At 39.8% G+C, this 16399-nt stretch overlaps 2 protein-coding genes across 2 annotated transcripts in view; one reads left to right on the top strand and one right to left on the bottom strand.

Annotated features, from left to right (window-relative positions):
• Positions 1-10182, top strand: part of rhobtb3 (Rho related BTB domain containing 3) — a gene marked incomplete at its 3' end in the record, with an annotated part of 29211 nt that extends 19029 nt beyond the window's left edge. Inside the window, exons 8-13 of the mRNA XM_080892290.1 lie at positions 644-753; positions 2040-2145; positions 2821-2994; positions 7470-7636; positions 7791-7887; positions 10064-10182. Coding sequence (XP_080748416.1) covers positions 644-753; positions 2040-2145; positions 2821-2994; positions 7470-7636; positions 7791-7887; positions 10064-10182 — 773 coding nt within the window. The remainder of the gene's footprint in view (positions 1-643; positions 754-2039; positions 2146-2820; positions 2995-7469; positions 7637-7790; positions 7888-10063) is intronic.
• glrx (glutaredoxin (thioltransferase)) lies at positions 10068-15908 on the bottom strand. The gene is made up of 3 exons (XM_080892289.1): positions 15539-15908; positions 14115-14247; positions 10068-10205 (listed from the first exon to the last, which is right to left on the bottom strand). The coding sequence occupies exons 1-2, from the start codon at positions 15743-15745 to the stop codon at positions 14134-14136; spliced, it is 321 nt and encodes a 106-aa protein (XP_080748415.1). The 5' UTR covers positions 15746-15908; the 3' UTR covers positions 10068-10205; positions 14115-14133.
• Positions 15909-16399: the final 491 nt, after the last annotated feature.

The following is a 16399-nucleotide window of genomic DNA, read 5'->3' as shown; positions in this document are numbered from 1 at the left end:
GTAAAGTAAAATGTAAAAGATGGTCCCATTCACTCCTTCAGTACCAGACTTATGTCTTGAATAAAGGTCAGAAAAGTGTTAACTTTTTGATATGAAATGTCATCACTTCATAATTTTCTCCTATTAATCATTTGTGTAAAACTTTGCCATATTAATTGACCTTCATTAATTGTTGAATTATGGCCTAAAATGTGTTTTGTGAGATCACAGTGACCTTTAAATACCCAAATCAAATTTTTTACCCAGAAGTCCAAGTGAGTTGAGGGCATTTTGGACTTGTGTGGACTCTAGGCCCAGCTCTTCCTGCCACCAGGTACACTGACGTAAATGAAAGTAAAATATGAATTACTAACCAGGTAGTTTGAAGGCAGATTTACGATTTGTTCTACAAATGCCTTTTTTATTCACTGTTTCTGAGTTTGCTGGGTGGAATCTGGACTGGGCTCCCCACCCATAATGACAACAGATTACATAAACAGAAAAATTTTAGAACAAGCCAACTTTGACAAAAACAGGCCTCAAGTGTTTGGTGTAAGGTATGTGGGTGGTCAGAGCACAGTGCCAGCTAGAAAAGTGTTTGCCTGTGTGTTTCTGTAAACTATTGTGGATCCATAGAATTGGGTTGTTTGTGGATGTTTTGTAGGAGCGTGGGAGTGGGACCACCTCCAGGAGGCCCTGGATGAGAAGCTGAAGAATTCTCTCGCTGTGGCTCAGCTTATAGACCGAATACGATCCCTCATCGGCAGAGAAAGGGTGAGGACAAATTTCGCAATAATAAAAATCTTGTTTAAGGCTCGACTGTGTGTATGACACCGATACTGGTCTGTCCTTAATAAACAGGTTAAATAACTTTAATGTGTTAAATCTGCTCTTTGAATGTATAACATGTGTTTTGCATTTGCAGACTAAGAGTGCCTTAATTAGTGCGACTTGTTTGGAAACAGCACAGTAATAATGTTGCTATAATTAGAATATTTACATAATTACTGCCTGTAATCACCTCTCGGATACTGTGGGAATTAGCAGAAAGTAAACAAGAGATACCCTCCAAGGAGCAAAAAGCACAACACAAGAACACATGCACACTAAAATTATTTTAGAAACTGCAGCGTCACGCCTGTAATGTGTAATTGCAGCTGCTCAGAGAGCATGACATGGCTCTATGTTACAAAACAGCAGGCTTTAATATTTAGAGTGGGATAAAGAGATGTGACATGGCTGTGTCTGACAAGCCTTTGGCACCACGCATAGTCTACCAACCCATCTGGATAGGACTAGTTCTACCTGAGGCGGTGCTGGGATGAGCTGACACACCGAGACGGCTGGGCCACTTTAACGCAATGAGATAGCCTAATGTCTTGTCATGATTTGATCGCATCATCTCCAGCACCTCCGGGGAATCTGACTCTGTGAGACCTGTATAAATTAATTTCCCATAAGTTTTCCATGAGCTTTGATTGATTTATGAAATTTTAAGCCTCTTGATTTTGTTTCTGCCTCCAACTTGAACTGTGTGTGTTGATCTTGCTCTCTGTCTCACTCTCTCACTGTGAAATTATGGAGTTCTTTGCGCTTCAGTTGACTGAGAAAGGTCACATAGTGGAAATGGGATGCTTTGAAGGCACTCTACTGTGGACTGAAATCCATGTGTGCACATACACTTTGCAAAAAGCACAAACACACACACACACACGCATTGACAGATTTTCTTATTCCACCAGTTTCACCCGCTGTGCAGTACAGAATACATGAACGTGTTGATAACAGACAGTTTGGACTGCCGTCTGCTTCTCACTGTGTTCTGTGTTAGCCAGTTCCACTCATGACATTCTTGGCATTGCAGTTCGAGCATGTTTGGGTACTGCTAAGCAAGACTGGCAGAGACGGCATTAGTATTCCACAGGGGATGTGGGATAGATGCACAGAATGGCAATTGTGCTGGTAACGAGTACCTGATATGCAGCAGAGGAATTTCAACTCTCACTGGCCGATTCTTCTGTCTTCTTCTCCACTGTTTGCGTGTTTGTGTGTGTGTGCAGGGCACCAGGGACACACCGAGTGCGAGGGCAGCTCAGCTTGGTCCCCAGACTCTCGTCAACCTCTTCAATTCTCCTCTATACTCTGATGTCATCTTCATGGTGCAAGGTAAGTTCACGTTGATCCTATTAGACACACCCACATTTACAAATGCATGTAACACAGCAGAACAAGGTCATATTTTATTGCCGTGATTGAATTAGGATCTCCGTCCCTGGCCCGATCATCCATTTGGAGACAAAATAAGATCAAATAGCCCCAGCAATGGGCTCTCTTTCATTCTGGTCGTGTTTCAGCTCAGCAGAATCTCTTTTGCATTCAGCATTTCTCTATGAAATCGAGAAATTTAGAAATAATGCTAAAAAGCCTCTCCTAATCAATATTTATCTCATAAAAATTGCAGCCAGCTTTTCTTGTCCTTGTGCCCTTGAGCTGTGCGCTAAACTTCATGGAGGTCATGGAGAAAATCTGTCTTGTTAATGGTACTCGATGATGAGACTTGTGTCATTGAGAGGTTGTACAATAATTTCCTGTTCATTTAAATGGGCAGTTGTGACCGATCACTCATTAAAAGCCGAAATTACATTTATACTCTACACTTCTGCTATATTAGCAGGAATGTCTGACTGAAGTCAGCTTGTGTTCATGGCGGCTATTGAAGTTTCTCATGCCGATGCATCAAGATGAAACATGTTACTCACAAACACTTCACACTCTGTGGCTGCCGAAAGGCTTCATAGAAACTTCAACTTTACATCTTAATTTTCCACACGTGTGATTTAGGGAGTGTGCTGCCAGCCCACCGGGCAGTGTTGGTGGCCCGCTGTGATGTCATGGCCGCCATGTTCAGCGGGAAGTATGCAGAGGCTCGTAGCCGAGTGGTGCCCATCCACGGCGTCTCCTCAGACACTTTCCTGTCTTTCCTCGAGTACCTCTACACCGACTCCTGCTGTCCTGGTGAGTTTCCTTCACTTAGTCAGCAGCAGGCATAGCTGCACTGGTATGACCACTGTCTCGTTGTACACAGTAGGATGAATGATTAAGGTGGCTAAATATGGGAAACTAGCCCTAGATATTGCTTCCTTTTAACGGGGGATGATAGATCTGAACAGAGATTTGCTTGATTTTTGAAAGAGATGAAAGTCCCGAGTCTGATCAGTGTAATGATAACAGCCCAGCAACAACTGGAAATGGAAATAATCAGCGTTACCAGTCATAAAACACTCGAGAGAGGTATGTCAGCTTCTCTTCTGGGCTCCGCTTGCTCAACACAAACCAAAACTAAAGTGCAGATGACAAGTCCCATCAACCATCTGTGTGACTGCCACATCCTGCCAGTGTTGTTCTCAGGAGGTGCTCTGAAACCAGCGCTGAGCTTAAAATTAAATTAGATTTACTGATGACAAAATCAACTCTTGGCATCACTGCTTTTAATGGTGCCAAATCACGGCCCCAGACGTCTTGTTTTTGTTTTCCTGTCGCTATGTGACACGCTGTGTGTTATGTCTTCAAAGTAATTAGTGCTGGTAATTCTCTCTGGTGACGGTGGTGAGCTTTAGGAAAGAATAGAAATAAAACACACTGGAGGCACTTCTACAACATTAATTGCTGCATTAAGCAGTATTTTTAGAACTTACTCCCTATCATTATAAAAACTTTATCTTAAATATTGGACTTTTTGCTGCTTCTTCTTCTTCTTTTGTTTGAACAGATTGTATATAAACCTTTTGGAATAAGATATGAATAAACACTCATACATTTTTATTCAAATTCTAAAATGCCTTCGTCACCATATTTATGTGATATTCAGGCTGGCTCTGCTCCATGTTTGCAACTCTCAGCTTCTGGGTCAGTTAAAACATTTTGTAACTTGTGTTTTATTCTTCTTATTTATGAGTTTTTCTGCCCCCTAATGTTAAAAGATCAGTCGGTGCAGCTGTGAATAAGTGTGTTTGCTGGGGTCTCTAAAGCAGCTTATATCTAATCTGGACCTTATGAATACAAATTGAGAAAGAATAATGTGCTACGTTCATTGATTAGAAGTATAAAAATGATCACTTTAATGTATAGTTGCAGAGTGATTTACTGCAACACTGACTGTCACCCTCCTTTGTAGCATTATATAACAAAGCTGCTGAATAGACAATGCAAAACTTCAGAATAATCAGCTTTGAATAACAAGCTCTCTGCAGCTCACAATCCCATTATTCTGTGGCGTGAGATCTTTTGGTTAAAAAAAATAAATTAAATGATGAAAAAAATTCAACAAGCAGTCCTTATGATCCAGCTTAGATCAGGGTATGATAAGCAAGCTTTCTCCAGAGATACAGCTCCAGGTTGAGTCATGGGAACAGGAAATTAAAGACATGAAACTGCTTCAGAGGCTGCAGCCGCTGTAGTGTTATGTAAGAGCTCGGCACTCAAGGTCAAATCAAGGTAATTCCACCAGTAGCAACAACAACAACAAAAAAAGAAAGAAAGAAGAAGGGTGTGAAATCAAAAGTAAAGAACCATCAGAGTATTTCCCTGTGTTAAACAATGTATACTGTACATATGAGGGATGCTGTGTTAATGTTCATTTGGGTGATTGTGCAGTGACATAGCACAAACCCTCTTGTTTTGCTGCTGCTCAGCTGCGTCCTGTCAGGGACGCACGCGGAGGATCAGCGCTCACGAGTGAGTGAAGGATGCTGAAGGTGGTGTTTGACATAAACGGCGGGAATCTGTTTGCATCAGGGGTAATTTAATTTGACATTTTGACATTACAGAAAAAGATCGACACCGCTTGTTTCGTGCTTGCTGCATGCAAGCATGTAATTTGACAGCACAAAAAGAGCGATGAGTAATTATTTATTTGAGCATTAAGTGATTTGACTAAGGAGCTTTATTTAAATTCACAACCGGCTGAGATTTGATGTTAATATCTGATGATGAAATGTGTACACTGTGGTGCAGTCTGTGTTGCACCAATACAAAAATGGCAAGCTGGAGCGAGTATATAATGGGTGTTAAGGATGTTAAACAAGTTCTGAATTAATACACATTTGTTTGTATTCTTGGGTTGTGATTAAAGAGCTTCATTTAATTATTTGTCGATATTTTGCCTTTAAAATTTCCCATTATGATTATTTATTACTCTCTTTGTTGTAGCCCCCTCCGGTTTTTGCAGTCATCTCTTTATACATGCAGCAGTCACAAAGCAACTTTCTCATTATTTTGAGGTTCTACATGTGCACCTATGGCCGACCCTTAAAATAATTTGACTCTTTAATCCAGCTAGTCGCCAACCTTGTGTACAGCTCGGCAGGTAGGACAGCCGCATACTTCTCAGAAATGTGGCTTACGTGCTAAGAGCTCAACAAAAAAGGGAGGGGAACAGGTTTCAGATTGTCCGATCCATCGACTGTATGTGTCTAAGCTTTTTTAATCACTTTGCCACCACCCCCAAGCCCAGACGCGCTGCAGTGGCCGCCTCAAGCTCATCCTAAAAGACACATTTTTGGTTAAATAAATGTGATGATAAACAGGAAAAAAAAATCACTTTGCCAGTGCTTGGCTAACATTTGCACATTGCAAAACAATGAGAACAAACTCATGTCAGAGGAGTTTTCACATGCAATCCTTTGTCTACTCTGTTTCTACACTGTGTTCATAATTAAAGGTAAAAAAAAACAGTTGGAATGACAGTTGATTTAAAAAAAATCAGATCTATATGTGCAACAAGTATTTGCATGGATGTGAATGAAATCCATCTGTAGAACTAAAACAAAAGTGTGGTCTTTAAAATGAAATCAGTCTTATGAAAGATCCTAAAATGCTTTGAGAGAAATGACAGAAACAGCAGAGCTGAGTGATCATTTTTGAGCTGTGTGCAGTTTTACTGTTTTGGGAGCAGCTGAGCATTCAACCGTATCACTCCTGTCTGTGCTGTGCAAATGCAAACCAAACCATGTCAAATAATGTTGAGTTTAAATTCTGCTGGAAGTGGTTTGGACTGATAGCACTTATGTGTTAGAAATCTGCTCTTCAGATTCTAATTGTGTGTAAAATAGACCCAAATCGGTTTTATTGTGACAGTGTTTGATTGATTTAAGCTCATTGTGGTGCTTTACCTGAATGATTTTTGGAACAGGAAGGATAAGAAAACATTTCAGCTTCAGGGAGAATATGTCCAGCTATTGCATACATCTAGAACAAAGTCGGATTTACATTGGTTTAATATACGTATAATGCTTTCACAGTATTTAATGTATACAATAACTAGTAGTGGTGGGAATCACCAGACACCCCACAATACTATATTTTGACAATATATCAGTGTGATACCTAACATTTTATGATTTATTGATTAGTGCAGTAAAACATATTGCGACTTCTCAGCCGTTTCCAGCTACAAAATCTGTCCTCAAAGTTAAAAGTTATCTCACTTCAGTTTTTTTCTGCAAAATGAGATTGCCAAGCAAACAAACACTGCCACTAAAACCTGCCATAAATGTTGCTATGAGACTGAGTCAGTCTGCAATCAATCTGGTATCAGCCTGTGATTGATACATGCAATCTGTTTCTAATAATACAGCAGTTAACTGTAAAAATGTCACATATTTCTTGCTGTCTATACAGACAGATATTCACATTAAACTATTAAATTTGCACTCGTCAGACTTCCTGTTCTATAAGAAGATAACCAGAATACAACCAGCTCGCAGCCTGCTAAGACAAGAGTTGGGTTGTGCTCAATGATGACAACTTATTCAGACTGATGGCAACATGTTGGTAATCGGTCTCTGTTTATAAATTACACAGAAAATATTTGCAAGCTTTCCACAGTCTCTCTGAGAGTGACTCCAGTCACTCCAAGTCAGACTGTGACTGTTTGCAGAAAGGTTGTTTCCTGTCAAGAAATCACCTTGTGATCAAAAGTAGTTGTGAGTGTGCAACAACCTCAGGCTCTCGACAACAATTTAGTAACTGCAAGTTACAGCTGGTATGTGAATTCAATACAATCAATTTTGTCGATGCTAGGACGTCGCTGTCCTAATTTTAAGTGACTGAGCCATTACCTTGCTCTTAATTAGGAGGTAGCTTTGTCAAGCTAAGTGTGTCCCTTGTTGGATGGTTTTTCAGTTAAACCAGTCTGATCTAAGTTTTCTCAGGATGGTGGTGCATAAGATGAGCCCTTTTGTTCATACTATTCAGAGTATTTTAATTTATATAATAATATATCAATATTTGGTGCCCATGTATTGATATTTCTCACCCTGAGGCAAATGGGATAAGCTCCAGCCCCCTGCAACCCTGAATTGGATAAGCGGAAGAAAATGGATATCAATATTTTATTGCCATGCAAAATATTGCAATGCTATGCTGTATTGATTTTTTTCTTTGCCCTAGTAAGCAGCATATCAGACAGTACTGTGTGTTTGTGTGTCCAGCCAGTGTGCTTCAGGCCATGGCTGTGCTGGTTTGTGCCGAGATGTACCAAGTGAAACGACTGCAGCATCTGTGTGAGGTCTGCGTATGTGCTTACCTTCAGAGCATGCCCAGTAGAGAGCTGGCATCAACAGGCATCAGTGTAGTTCGACTACTCCGCAGGGCAAAGGTGAGTGAGTATCAAAGTATCCAGTGCAATATTTTCTTGTTGAAACATAGTCTGTTAATCAGCAGCTGCCTTAGGCTCCATCTCTAGCAGATGCTCATACAATTTCATTTAGGAGAAGACCTGCATTTCATATAGTGTCTCTATTGATTTCCAGTGCCACAATGCAGAGCAGCTCTATATCTGGCTCCTCCACTTCATCGCCAACAACTACCTAATCTTCAGTCATAAACCTGACTTCCTGGAGCTCTCAGGTCAGTGTGCAATTTTAAAGGGATAACTGTTCTAAACACTATTACAGGTATCACCTGCGAATAAGGGAGCAGCCTTTACAGTGTTGAAACTACCCTGTGATTAAGTGCTTTGAAATAAAGTGAAGGTGTCCCCCCCCCAAACACCAGTCCATCCAGCCAAAATCACAGACTGTATAGAAAAAATGGAAATTACCTCAATCAAGATTTCCAATTTTATTCCCCAAATTGAGCATTTCTTGCTGTACCAGTCTTGTTTTGAAACCAGATGTAAGGGATCTGAGAGAAACTAAGAATTAGTCACTCATACAACAGTGACACAAAATAGCCATGTGCTAAAGCATACCTTGCTTTACTGTCCATTTGACCCTAATTTACAAAATTAATATTTTGTATTCAATAACAAACTAGTGATTGAGATCATCAGCTCATCAGGAAAGGGTTTACTGAGGTCATAAAACAAGTAAACAGGAGGTTTGTTTTACCAGACTTCTAAACAATCTGAATTTTTTTTCAGCAGAGAAGTCGTCCCCCTGCTGGACAGAAAGAAAGCAGATTTAATGCACTTCAGCACCAGCTTCACTTCCCAGAGACAGGGCGGGACAGTCCCACCCAGAGACAGTCCCGCCCTGTCTCTGGGATTTCTCCTTTTTCCTTGTCGATATAATTATACAGACTACAGGCCAGCTTGACCAGCCACTGCACAATAACCCATTCACTTATTTGCATTGACCAATAAAATCTCTTAACACACCTGGCCCATCCCTTATCTTCTCTGTGTGACGTAAGGGATGGGCCAGGGACAGAGTTTAATGTGGAAGAAGTGGTAAAGATGGACAAACAAAAGTGAAAAGGTGGAGCTTAAAAGAGAAAAAAGAAACTACAAATAGATGCAGCAAAACATGTCAAATTAACCAACATGTTAGCATCTGCACTGTCGACATTAGTACCAGAAACAACTAGTATGAAGCCCCCTGTTCTTTTATTTAAAAAATATATATAATAACAAGCCCTTACAGTCATAGGAAACTGTTGCTCGCTTTAGTGGGGAAGAAATGCAGGAGGGACAACAACTGTAAATCTGTGGCTCAACAACAAAGTATAATTAACATGGTAAGAACATAGATGAGGGGAAATAATTATAAATAGAGAGATTCAAGCGAAATTAATGGCTACTTTGACCACGTGCTACTTCTAATACCTAAAGTGTAGCTTTTAATCGTCACATGCTGCCCTGCAGTGCAATTAATGTGTCCTAACTCAACAACAATCTACTGATTAAAAAGAGAAACTGCTTTACTATAAATAATCACACTGAAATATATACATATACACATCATTTGCATACATGTAATGTATATAGACCTATCCTTTTTAAACAATGGTTTTCCTTTATACATATAAACAAAAAGAGAAGAAAAGGATTACAGATGATCTGTACATTTGGGATAATTAGCCTGTACACTTAACGTTGTGAAATATAACAGAAAAGAAAAAAAGTGAAAGACAGAAAAAGAAATAACACAAGTATTTCCTCAGATAACATAGTCCCTGCAAAATAATCCCATTTGTTGTTATTTTTTGAGTCAGGGCTCCGTCTAAAACTACATGAGGTATAATCAAAGTGCTCATCAGTTATGTGTAAATTGAAATTGAACCACACTGAACATCCACTTGTTTTTAGATAATAAAATTAAAATCATTAACTTACTTTTTTTTTTATTGGAGAATCAAGCATGGTCCTGGAAACCTGTGGAAACCTCCCATACAGCATCATAAAGCACCGTGTTTGTAAATTAGATTGTGACCTGTCAGACCTTTAAATAGTGACTCCTCATACTAGGTTCAGTACTATAACTTTACCCTTATATTATATTTAATACTTAATGTTTGTGCATATTACTGACCACATCAAAGTAGATAAAGACAACATCAACAGCAAAATTGTGTAGCAATCCCACTTTTTTATTGTCATCATAGGTCATACAAATATCAGCCTCCTTAAAGGCCATTGGACGGATATTACAGTAACAGTATAACAAAAGCCCAACAAGTTCATATTCCATATGTGTCTGAGTATTGGTCAAGTATGATAAATCTTCCTCTAACATTTTAAGAACAAAAACATCCAGTAGAGTACAAATTAGTCTAACATGTGATTGCGTTTATATGTGTCCAGATGAGGAGCGCGAGCAGGTGGAGAGGCTACGATGGCCGTCCAGAGGCTACCTGCAAGAGCTCAGCGAGTACCAGCAGCGACGCCGCAAACTCCGCAAGTCCCGCTGCCTTGTCATGTGACCAAACCTGGACGCCAAAACCATCTGTGGGGAAGAGCAAAGGAAGACAATGACAAAAGAAAAGAAAGGATTCCAGTGCACATCGACGTGTGGGAAAACTGACAGAAGACATGTTTTTTTCTTTTTATCCTGCTGCATGAAGGGCTGATCGAGAGACAACGATGCAGAGGAAGAAAAGGAAAGACTTGTTAAACTGCTGCGACGCGCCTCTCCTCCCTCAGTGGACTGACTGGCGCATCCTAATATGACTATTCCTTCGAGGGCAATAATAAAAAAACTGATCCATAAAACCCAATAAGACTTTAATATGACTGGCCACTGGCCGAATCTCTGTGAAAGATCGCATTTCTAATGGCGTGCAAAGCTGTGGATTTCAATATTGACCAGTGACACAAAATGGCTTCAGTATAATTACTGATATATCAAATGACCACACATCTGTCAGGAAAACAACCAGGATCATGTGCAAACTATTTCAAACTACATTAACGGGTAATGTGACTTCAGGTTGATTAAACAGGAAGATCTCCTCAACACTCAATAGCTTCTGTGTGTCTTCTGTAGGATTGACGCAGGACCTCTCTGTCATAGATGAAACCCTTGATCACTCATGATGCATCCCATCTGATCTAAAGATTGTGAACTTGTGAAAACAGTTTCTCAAAGTGCCCGTATATAGCTCATTTACAGGCTCGCAGTTTTATTTTGAGGCTCCTCAAGAATAGGTTTACATACTTTATTGTTCCACAACATGAAAGCATGCAGCACATTTCTGAAACGCTCCCCTTTTTCTGTTCATGGCTCCTGTCTCTTTAATGCCCCTGGGGGGAAGTTTCTGATTGGCCCAATGAAAAGCCCTCTAAGATTTTGTTAAGATCTAACAAAAAGTCATGGGAAATATTACTTTGTTTTATTTTTTGCAGCAACGTTCATTTTATTCTGTTCAACTCGTTACTTTTCAGTTTGTGTGAATAATGTTAAACAGTGAGCTAGCTATCACCAGTAAGTCATGTGACAGAAGTACGGGTCTCCCGTTCAGTCACATGACCAAGAGATGGCCTATCCGAGTTACCTTTTCACTCATTCACTCAGTCCTTGTGTGTCATTAAACTCTGGTTCATTCACTGTTGGTGTCCAAGTCAGCTTCCAGCAGATTTGCTCAATAACTCCACTTTTCACTGGCCACAGCAATTTAGTAAACACACCTGGGAAGGGAGGGAAGCTAACCTTTGCGTACAACATCTCTATAACAAAAGCTCAGTGTTTATTTAATTTATTTTCCATTCAATCCAGAGCCTTTAAAAGTCTCTGGGGTTATTGTTACTGTTTTCATGTCACCTTTTGCGCTAAATTACATCCTAAAATTTCCTGACAATACAGATGAAAGATTCCTCCCAGTGCCCTAATCTTAAACAATCCAGATCTGCACCAAACATCATTCTTTCTTTGGCTCTGCTTCACCTCTCCCCAGGTTTAAGAAACTGGGTGAGGTTGTATTTTGAGTGAGTCAGTTAAACAGCACTGAAATAATAAATTATTGACTCTAGGGTAAACAAATGATCCCGATGCAAGTCATCCACAATTCCTGCTGTTAGCAGCGTCATATGTATTTTCATGTGTAAGAAAATGAGCAGGACAGGTTTAATTACAACACTTTAGTCGATCCTTTCACATCGATGACACAGCCTCATAAACTGTCTTGCAGCCAGACTGATTTTTATAACCACACAGTAGAGTACATAGGTGTCAAATGAAGCAGTTACACTATCATGGAGAAAAGGCTTCAAATGTAAGCCTCAAATCAAACAGCATCTAGCCTGTAATTAATATCTGTAAACCAAATCAGCAACAGTAATAACATTTTTCTTTCAAAACTCCTTTTTAAAATCTACTGAGGCGGACTTTTACACGCTTTCCTTTGCGGGTTAATGAGAAAACATGCTTTTCTGTTTGCAATAATAAATAACGACCTGTCGCTGTCACAAAAAACGAGGAAAAAAAAAAAAAAAAAAAAAAAGAGCACCGTATTATGAACATAAGTTAGTACAGTAAAAATCTCAAAGCCTCTGGGTGAATACGAAATATTTCTTTTATCTTTTTTTTTAATTTAAAATGTTTTTTAATCATAAAGAGATTATGATTTATTGGTGCTCAATTATTTTTGTAAACTATACCATATGTGGACATGATTTTTGTTTTTTTTAACATTTGGAGTCGAGACGAACAGGGTGGCACTACTTTCCAGTCTAATGTTTCACGGCTGTTTACTCGATTTAAAAAAAAGGGGAAATGGAACATAACGGCTCAATTTGTTAAATAAACCTTCACCTACGCGAGGGTGAAAGCGATCAGTAGTGACAGCTAGCAGATGGGGTTTTTTTTAAATCTGTGGATCACAATCAATCAGGAAGCGGCGTGTAATGCTTTCATATTCTATTTCTGCAGTATTAACAGAAATTCTGTGTATATAGTACAAGCAAGCTCCCACTGTCAACCAGCTGCTGCACAAATTCCACTAAATTCTGTGTGTAAATATCCTCGAATACATCTTGATCTGCTAATAAACAGGAATGCAGCGATTTATTGATTGATAGTCGCCTTGTAGATATACATCGGCCTATTGCCAAAATAGATGACATTCACCAATAACATTGGCGAATGTCTTCGTTCGCAAGAGTTTGCCGTTATCATCTCTGGGATCCACTTTCATAAATATGTATGACTGAATTTGTGCTCACTGCGAGATAGTATGATGAAAGGCTGAAAGACGCTGAAACAGTTCACTTATTTATTTATTTTTGTCCTATCACAATAATAAATCTAACTAGGATCAGAAATCAGCCAAATTGTTATTTTAAACATTGGCAAAAACCCAGAACGTTACAATCCTGGTGGTGCATCCCTACTAATACGAATCAGCAAACAGCAGGTGAAACTGTGGACTGTGAAACAAAGTGTATCCCAGTGCTGCATCCACACCTAGTGTGGAGACACATGGCTCCTCTGAGCCTGTGCTGTACAGACTGTAGAATACATGGCGTCTGACTTTAAATAAAGACATGTTTTAACATACCGCTGACTCCATCGCTGTCTTCACTGGCAAGTTACTGCTTATATGTTTGTTTGTTTTTTGTCTTTCCCTGGAATTATGCATTCTACACTAATAATTTCTTAATAATCATACTGTAATGATCATAGCGTATTTTTCCTCCTGAATAAGTGGAACGATCTTAATGAAATGTTGCATAAATATTAGAGTGATGTGATTGCAAACAGCTGTATGGTGTATACAAATATTTTATACAAATCCCACAATCGTATATATTTGTACATTTTGAGAGTTCAACTGAGTGCTAAACGAAGACGTGCGCAGGTTTGCTAGTACCTATTAATACCAATTTCCAAACCTAGTGACGAGCTAAACCCTGATGGGCCACAGGTATATACAAAATAAATAAATAAATAAATAAAATCACCCAGCTGTACTGTCTGCCTTTATATTTGTGAAAGAATAGATTACTCTAAAGAGCTCTCTGAATTCAAGTGTGGTAACAGGAGGCCACTGCTGTAACAAGTCAGTTTGTGAAATTTCTTGAATCCTAAATATTCCCGCAGAGCGCCAAACACCAAATGTTATTAATATCAGCACAGAAACTGTGTGCTGGGAGCTTCCTGGCATCAGTTTCCAGCAGATCCAGTAACAGCTTTTATAAAATACGTAAAACAAACTATATAACTTATAAAATTATTTTTTTAATAATACGAAATGTGATTTGTAAACATCACCACTTTTTTTGTTGTTAAATAATATTTTCCTTGAGTATTCCTAACTTACACTTTCTAAGCGGTTGTTATTATTTCGAGCATTAGTAACAGGGTGTGTGCTGTAGTTTAAGGTGAAGGGAAGCTACATTCTCAGAGTCCATGCCATACCTGGAGATCTTCAGGTGAATCACTGCAGGGCCCCAATGGATTTCAACTTGCCCTCCAGTTTGCCACTCCTCTGGAGGGCCGCCACATCACTGCCACCACCGATGCACTCCTCACCGATGAACACACGTGGGACCTGAACCAATACAAGAAAAAAAGGAAGAAATTCCCTTTCAGCTTCATGCACAGGGTCAGTGATCTGTGAAACATGTGCATGAATATCGGAATATCTGTGGTACTGTTGGTCTGCCACGGCTTCTGCATCAAAGGCAGCATGCATGAGCAGCAAAATCTGATAACGCATTTTATCTCGTCACAATCAAAATCAGCACAGGGAGCTTCTCTCATGTTACAAACGCTTGATTTTCTCAGTTTAAGTGAGAGATGGGGGTGAAGTCGGGTGACTATGAAGCTTGTGACAGTCAGAACTTCCCCGAAGGGACCCAACCCCAGACTTCTTTCTCCTGTTTGTCTCATTACATACTCCCTCGTGTTACTGCCACCAATCATATGCTAGAACACTTCTCGAGTAGTTACTTCTACCACAGTACATTTGCTTTTTGCATAAACAAACACAGAGATAATAAAAAAGCAGAACAGATCCAAATAATAAAGGTATATCAAATCAAATCAAATCAAAATAATACTTTAAGGACAAAAAACTGTAGTAGCTGGCGTGTGTTGGATTTGAAGAATGTCATAATCAGGAGGTGAAGTTCCTTCTTGAAATTGTGATTCATGTAATAATGGTGATTTCCAGATTATCAAATGGGCATTCTTACTTAGGGTCTGATCTACTGGGATTTTCCTGAACAACCATCTGTAGGGTTTATAAAAAATGGTTTGAAAAAGAGAAAATGTTCAGTGACTAGTAGGAAGGTAACAGTAACTTGTTAGAAGTATGCATCTCTTAACGCACAACATGTTGAACCTTGAAAGCAGGCAGGCTGCAGCAGCAGAAGAGCACACTTGGTCACTCCTGACAGGAAAATGAGGCTACAAGCCTGACAGCCCAAAACAGATGTTTGGAAAAACGTTGCCTGGTCTGAAGAGTCTCTAAATGACCACAATGTACCATCATCTGTTGGCTGCTTCCAGCAGAAAAAATGTGCCATGTCATGTCAGCTACTGTGTAATGTCATCATTTCAAAATGAACCAAAATCGCTGAGGAACATTTCCTGCACTCACTGGACATTTTATCTACCTTAATCCTATATGGAAAATCTGTATCTGCTTTATTTTCCATTTAATACCGGATGCTTTAAGGCCACGATGCTTACATTTCATTTCCCACAAATACGTAGAAGTGTTCTTTAAATTTTGTGTCAGTGCCCTGAAGATACAACGATATTAACACTGAATTTATGTGTGTGTGTATTAAAGTAAAGCTCTCGCCCTGCTTGAGACGGAGAGGCTGTAAGCTTACCGTACGGGCTCCAGTAAGTTCCAGGAAGTAGTCCTGCATACTGTCCATTTCGCTGTGGTTGCTTATATCAACGCACTCATAATGTCCCGGCTTGAACTTGTATTTCTCCAAAACCTCTTGAGCCATGGTACAGTAAGGACAGGTGGGTTTCAGAAACACCACCACTTTGTCGCCTTTAATTTTCGCCTGGACAAACTGCTGCGCCATTTTAAGTTTCTTGGTAAAGTGACGAGGAGGTGAGGAGTTCCCTACTTCTTTCCTTTTTTTTTCTTTCCAGATTAATTTTTTCGATGCAGAAGAAGAAACGTGATCTCTTTGTTTTCAACAGTCATTGGTTAAGTCAATCATTCCAAGTCACGCCCTCCTTCTTAAAGAGACAGCGCACAGATTGGGCACGAACCGGACAGCCACAAGAGTAAAACCACTGAGTAGGGAAGTGGTTGTTGGTCATCTGACACAAATCTAAACACTACTGCAGACCAGTAGACAACGTAAGATGCACGTTGCTTGTGTGTCTGAAAAAGTAGAGCCAGTTCAGAAGTATCTTAAACCTGCATTATGTTTAACGGGCAGCAGGGGGCGACTCCGCTGGAGTTTGTAGGCTCAAGTGGTAGTTTCAGACTGTACTGAATGCAGGTGTGCCCATTTATCCTGTAAGCATCCAGTGTCCTCCCTGAGGTTTCATAATCGGACGCCACAAACCAATAGATGACATCGCTGCTGCTATTGACATAGGAACAGCGATTTTCATCTCTGGCTCTCTTCCACAGTGCGTCTTCCTCCTCTCACTGCCAACCAGCTGCAACAGGAGACTGTCCCTCCCTGATCCTGGTTGTGCCTGAGGTTTCTTCTTGTTAAAAG

This window comes from Rhamphochromis sp. 'chilingali' (assembly GCF_963969265.1).
Source record: "Rhamphochromis sp. 'chilingali' genome assembly, chromosome: 9".
NCBI classification, from domain to species: domain Eukaryota; kingdom Metazoa; phylum Chordata; class Actinopteri; order Cichliformes; family Cichlidae; genus Rhamphochromis; species Rhamphochromis sp. 'chilingali'.
This window is presented reverse-complemented; position numbering and strand designations above follow the sequence as displayed.